This window comes from Gossypium arboreum, chromosome 13 (assembly GCF_025698485.1).
Source record: "Gossypium arboreum isolate Shixiya-1 chromosome 13, ASM2569848v2, whole genome shotgun sequence".
NCBI classification, from domain to species: domain Eukaryota; kingdom Viridiplantae; phylum Streptophyta; class Magnoliopsida; order Malvales; family Malvaceae; genus Gossypium; species Gossypium arboreum.
Window position 1 is genome coordinate 53,223,088 of NC_069082.1, and position 7,147 is coordinate 53,230,234.

Genomic DNA, 7,147 nt, shown 5'->3' on the forward strand with positions numbered 1-7,147 from the left:
TGAGGTATGTTTCGTATATGCATTGGAATAATTGATTCCTTCTAAATAGTATTCGCTCAATCGATTGACAAGCTTCCGGCTTTTAGTCAAGTTGATTCCTTATGTATGAATATAAGGGTTGGAAATGTGAAGTAGGTATGATTGTGAGAATATGTGTATATGAAATTATTCGTTTAGTTGTATGAATTCTATACTTCAGTTGTGCATGATTTCATTACTCAAAACTTACTAAGCATTAAATGCTTATTCCGTTTCTTTGATTCTCTGTTTTATAGATTTTGGTTCGTCAGCTATCGGACTCGGGATTGTCAAAGTCGAAGTCGTCCACACTATCAAAGCCCTTTTGGTACTCTTTTAGTTGAACTCTGCTAATGGCATGTATAGGACTGCCCTTTTGTTATTAGTCAAGTACTTTGGTGTTGTATATATTTGGATAGCCATGCGAAAATGGCTTATATATTTTGAGCATAGTGTTATAATCATTTTGTATGTATATGGTTATTGAGAGGTGTGGATATGCTTGCAATGATTGGCCATTGGAATGGTTAATCATGATCATATTTTGTGCTATATATGCTAAAGGGCTAGTTGAATCATAGAAACTATGAAATAGGTAAAGTCTACCTTAAAGGCAGATGCTGACAGCAGCAGTGATGTAAATTTGAAAAATCATTAAAAATAGTAGAAATGGAATTAAATATTGAATAAATTATGTAGTCGAACCTTGATGAATCTACTTTCATATGGAAGAAACGAAAACGATCATATGAGTCGTATTTTAAGAGATATTTAAGTTTTTGTGGAATAGGGCCAGAGCGATTTCTGGATCCCCTGATCTGACTTTGGAAATTCACTATAAATTAACCAGAGATAATTAGAAGTCATGCCATATATGTATAGATTTCTTTTTGAGTCTAGTTTCATTAGAAACAAACGGCATAAATATTGAAGCCCTGTACAGGGAGATATATAAGTCGTAATACATGAAGGTCAGAGCAGTCAAACCCTGAAATAGGGGAGACTTTAACTAATAAACTGTACTAATTGGCCTGATCAAAAATTCTAGAAAAAAATTTGTAGATGGATATATGAGTCTAGTTTCAGGAAAAATTTACGGAATCAGTTTTCGAGCTTCGGAACTCGAGATATGATTTTTAAAGTGACTGTGATGCAGTTAGCTAACTTGTCTGGAAATAAAAAAAAAATGAACTGTGTAAGTCAATGAAATAAGTCCATAAATACCTCGTGTTCGACTCCGGCAACGGTCTCGGGTACGGGGCGTTACACTTAATCATTTTGCAAAATAGTACCCTCATTTGAAAGTTCATGCTTCAAGGGTCTCAAAAGTACAAAAATATTCAATAAAGGGTTGGAAAATCACTTACTTGGTGAAGGCTTAAAGTTTGCTGAAATTTTTAAGCTTTCAAACCCTTAACAATGGCTGAAAAATTGGTGGAAATGAAGAGAGAATGAAAGAAAAAGATGGTAGCTAGGCTTAGGTACTATTTTATCACATAATATGACATCACTTACCTAACATTTTGACCATTCACTCTTCCTTGTCTCATGACCGGCCAAGCTCTTTTAAAAGGGTCTAATTGTCCTTTAAAGACCCCCAAATTTTATTCTCTAGCTATTTGACACCTTTAGCTATCAAATTAGGACTTTTGCATTTTACACGATTTAGTCCTTTTACGCAATTGGACTCACAAACGTTAAAATTACTTCACCAAATTTTTCATGCACTATTAAAAACATGCTAAAATATCAAAATAATTATAAAATAATTTATTCGACTCCGAATTTTTGATCCCAAGACCACTATTCTGACTAGGCCCTAAATCGGGCTATTACAATGTGTATAGGTAATTAACGAACTCGTGATCCTGATATTGAATTATCTTTTAAAATGTTTAATATTTCATCCTTTACAGTAAGTTGAAGTTTAAGTTTATTACAAACTTACTAAGCTTTACGTAAGCTTACATTGTGTCGACTTTTCTTCCTTGTAGATCGTCGAATTCACACTATCAATTGGATTGCTTTTGGAGATCACACTATCCGACAATTTATTTGGCAACTAATTGTTTATTTTGGTCCAGTTATAAATGACATGTAAATTGGATGTTGTTTTTAGGTGTTATAAGCATTATGGATATGTTTTGTATTAATTGAAGTATGAGATGTGTTATTCTGGTGTGTAATGGCAATGATATGTCTATATTAGTGTTTTTGACAATATGTTATATGCCTTATAAAAAAAAGGTTAAGGTATTACCGAATTTTTACTTTTAGGTTTGGTATAACCAAAGTATAAGTGTAAATTTCATGTTCTTGAGATGCTTGGATACATGTTTTGTGATTTAGTAAATGATATATGTGAATTGGATTTTAAATGTTTGAATTGTGGTACTAATGAGTGTACATTGGCTAGACACATAGGTTGAATGATTTTTGTATGTTTTAAGCTTAGTTGAATGTGTTTTAAACATGTGAAAGTGATTAGAAATGGGTTGGCTTGGTGTCTAGGAATTGGTTGAGGAATTGGCTTACATTAGGGGTCATTTTGGAAGCACACGACCGTATGCCACACACGGTTATGTGTCTTTTTAATTTTAATGTGAAAGTTTTTCCACACTGCATCAATGAGTTATACGGTCTAGAGACACGGGCATGTGAGTAGCCACACAGCCTTGTTTGAGGCCACATGAGCTGACCTTTGTCACACGGTCTAACCACACGGCCGTATGACCCCTATTTTCAATTTTTTTTTCACAGTGTTCTGTTTTGTATCAATTAATCCTTATTTGTTTCCAAATTGTTTCTAAAGTCTCATAGGCTCGATTTACTGCTGTTTTTGTATGAATGCTATGATTATTGATTGGACATTGATGTATAATATTTAAATTAATTTTTAAATTGTGTTTATATTAATCGTCATAATAACCTGTGACTCTATTCCGGTAACATGGATGAATTAGGGGTGTTACAAATATATACTCACGAAATCTTCATATACAATCATTTAAATCTTCATATACAATCATTTAAACTTACGCCAATTTTTCAAAATATTAGGTTCCGCCTTTTTATGCAAATTCACCATTTTGTTGCCTTTGAATTACAAAGGGTCAGCACCTATAGTCCCTTTAAATTGCACTGGACTTTATCTTTAGAGGCGCAAGCGGAGGCTCGTTTACTTATGTTTTCTCATATTCTCTCATACGAATCTCTTATCTCCAACTATTGGGATGCCATTTCTGACTCAAGATGGGGCTCTATGTATTAACGAGTGGGAATCGTCGAGGTATTTGTGCGAATAGGCATAATCCATGGAATCGAAAAAGGTATCCAAATGAAAGAATTGTTGCTTTCTCACCTAAGGGCATTTTTATAATTTTGGTCATTTTTTTATGAATTGTTTTCTTTTTACAGTAAAAAGAACACCCACTTTACTTTTTAAATGTGAAACTACACTCATCTCCTCTTAACCGTATTATATCTTATTTTTTATGATTGCATCATATCGAGTATTTTTCCAAGTGCTGCCGCAACAATATAATGTTAAACCAACTCTATGTTAAATAGAAAAAAAAAGGTTCCCACCATAACTGTCTCCACCATTTACCCCCAAAACACCAAAATAAAGAAAAAATGAAAGAGAACAATGATGAATCAAAGAGACGGGCACTGCAATACATTTCAATAACATAAAGACTCAACATGCTTTTTAAGCTATTCAATTCTTTATCATTTTAATAGAAACTATTCTCGTATTCAATTCTTTCTCATTTTAATAGAAAACCATTCTCACTAACATGCAGGGTGGGAGGCCAAAAGAGCACGGCACAGGAGCATGCCATTCCCACCCTTTCTCTTGCACAAAATTGAAACGGCAAATGCAAATAAAAATGTTAATACCAAACCAAAACTGATGCCGACCTTCATAATTTCTAAAGCCAAAAGCTAAATCACTGCGATACACCCAACCACTTGGAGAAGTTCTCAAACTCAGTGTAATCACTGTCTGAGATCATAGTCTTATACCATGCTTTGCCTGCTGACTTGATTGCTGTTGCCTCCTCCTTATACACCAAATGAAGAACACAAATGGAAAAAGCAAGGAGTCAATTAACTAGCATAGCATTCAATAACTCAACATTACCAGAAGGCATGCTCTAAATGCTTGAAAAGAAAAACATATGGCACACACTAGGCCTCCTCACACATGCTACAATGCATGCGCCAAATCATGCCAAATGAAACATGGATAAAATTTTGACTCAACAGGCATGAGGCTCTAAGCTAGTCAATAAATATGAGTAGCTAGCAATAAAGTAACCAAAGCACGGATAATCAGCAGCAACATCACCTTATAGAGAATAGAGGTAATATCCTGACAACTAAAACGTGTAAGATAAAAAATAGACACACTTCTAAGAAATCTAAATAACAAGAATTTTCTCATAAGCAGGTATATACAGCAAATAAGCATACATTTATAAAGTAATAATAAACAAAACTGTTCCATTAATCATATGATAACTGCAATCAAATTCAAGAGACAAAACATCCAAAGACATTAACATCAAGTAGAAGAACATACAATTCCAGTGAGATTGTTCTATAAGGGCTCAGCCAAGCCGTAGAAATTTGTCAGTTATCATCATTCAGAAACTCAATAACAGTGAATGCTAAATAAAGCTAAAACGATTCCATTACTCAAATAATAATGACAATCAAATTCCAGAAACAAAAAATCCAAAGACATTAAACATCAAGTAGAACATATAATTCAATGACATGAAGAGTTCCAACCTAAATCACAGGAAATTGCAATTACCTACCATCATTCAGAAACTCAACAACAGTATATGTAAATAAAAGTCAGAATAGAGATACCTTAGACACGGGCTTCCTCTTCTTGTCAAGCTTCTCCTTCTTAGCCTTAACACGTTGTGCCTCAGCCAAAAGAGCCATCCTCCTTGCTGTCTTTGCATATGGGTTCAACTTCAGCATAGCATTCAAGTTCTTAAGAGGATTCTTCTTCAATGGTGCCCTCTTGATCTCCTTTTTAATTGGCTTCACCACGGACTGCACCTCATCGGAGTTAATTATCCTACCGAGATCCGCATTCACCATCTTAGAACGAGGCAAGATGTACCCTTTCTTCTTCTCGGAAGGCTTCTCAAATGACCCATAAATCGAATCCAGCTTCTCGTAAGCCGATTTGGTCCATATAATGAACCTTCCAAGGTGTCCCCCAGGAGCGAGTTTCAATAGATTAAGTCTCTCTACATTGGCAACCTCGACTCCAGGAATATTACGAAAGGCCTTAACGAGCTTTGCCCCATCTGCTCCATAAACAATCAATGGACCTTTACGGGAAATGTACCTCCGGTTCCTCATTTTCCCTTTCCCGGGTCGGATTCCAATGCTGTCATTAGCCTTTTCCACGTCGGGATATGCCCCAACCTGTTTCAAAACCTTAATTGCGGCAGATGTTTTCTCAACGCTCTCCACGGCGTCAGATATGACCAGAGGCATCTCCGGGACGGCCTCGATGAAGTGGCCACGTGCCATGACGAGAGAGGTTACGGCAGAGGCAGCGATCGCCGAAGCAACGGCATAGCGCTTCTGGTTAACGTTGGTATTCCGGTGCCAGCGGCGCCAAACCTTGGTCGGAGCAAACATGCGGCCTCCACGACACATGTTTCCGAAAGCACCTTGACCAGCACGGTGAGTACCTCCGCCGGGAACACGGGGGATACGAGAGACAGCGCGACCTGTGCCCCAGGATTCGGCAGAGGTCTGGTGACCCGCGCATTTGGAGACGGCATAGGGTTGGCGGCGGTTTTTGGAGATGTTGTCGTGGACGAAGGTGACTATGTCGGGTCGAAGCGAGGCTTTCATGACATCGGCGAGTGGGACGGTTGGGGTGGAGTCAGTGGCCATGTCAGATTCTATGGTTTGGACGGAGACCAGAGGGCGTGCAGCGGCGGCGGCGGCTGCCATTGTTTAGGGTTTTGGCTTGTGGGAGGGGAGAAAATGAACCCAAAACGAGAGAGATAAATAAAGGGGGGCGCTAGGGTTTCGAGAGTGTAAAGGACCAAAAGCGTAAAGAAAAGGCAAAATGGGTAAAAGTGTCATAATAGTCCCGTACTATACTCATATTTCATTTCAGTCCCTATATTTAAAAAAGATAAAGTAAATCAATTTTCACCTAACTTTTAAAAATTTTTATTTTAGATACCAATAAAATAAAATTTACAAAATAAACACTTATATTACATAATTTATTCATTTACATCACTTCCGTTAAAATTGTTAATGCTTAGATTTTTCTTGTGAATAATAAAACTATTTATGCATTTCCAACTAATATTATAATTTCCAAGTCGGCATTTCTTTTTAAATAGAAAAAGATTGGAAAAATAATGTCCCTTCTGTTTTTTTTGAAAGCTCAACAACCTTTTTTAAGTGCCATCTTTTTCAACTTCATCTACGGCATTTGGATTAATGGGCTGCAAAAAGTCAAAGTTGTTCATCAGTTTGCAGTTGAAGCCTCTATAGATAACTAAAAGAACAACATTGCATTTGCATATCCAGATTCCTCCATTATCCCCGTAATATATTGTTGCACCAAATCAGCTTTCTTAGCCACCAATTTAGCTTCTTCAACCTTTACAAGCACCCATTCTTGTTCCATCTTCCTCAACTTCCCTTCAGTTCGATCCTTTATATATATATATATATATATATATATATATATATTAAAGTAAATACCTAAAAGAATTTATATTTTTCCTTTGATTCTTTCAAGATTGTAAGGTCCTCATAATGGTCATTTTCTTTTGGGATCCATTCTTTGAATTCTCTTGTCAGCTTTATCTGTATTTTCCTTCTACCTTTAAAATCCACCTCTTCAAATTTACCTCCATTGCTTAAGAACTTTTTGGTTTTAAGAATTTATTCCCATTTCCCATCTGGGGTTTCCCTTGTTTCCTTCCATTTCTCTTTTTTTTTTTTTCTGTATTAATTTCTTTTGGTGTTGAATTCCAGTTGATATAGGAAGAAAAGAAAATAGAATTTTCCTATTTGAGTATCCCTCATTTGCTTAGGAAGCAAAACCCCAGTTGGGGTCTGC

General features: G+C 36.2%; 1 protein-coding gene across 1 annotated transcript; it reads right to left on the reverse strand.

The window, feature by feature from the left end:
• Positions 1 to 3,671: 3,671 nt before the first annotated feature.
• Positions 3,672 to 6,161, reverse strand: LOC108464251 (60S ribosomal protein L4-like). The gene is made up of 2 exons (XM_017764438.2): positions 4,903 to 6,161; positions 3,672 to 4,085 (listed from the first exon to the last, which is right to left on the reverse strand). Exons 1-2 carry the CDS (start codon positions 6,013 to 6,015, stop codon positions 3,972 to 3,974), a joined length of 1,227 nt encoding a protein of 408 aa, XP_017619927.1. The 5' UTR covers positions 6,016 to 6,161; the 3' UTR covers positions 3,672 to 3,971.
• Positions 6,162 to 7,147: the final 986 nt, after the last annotated feature.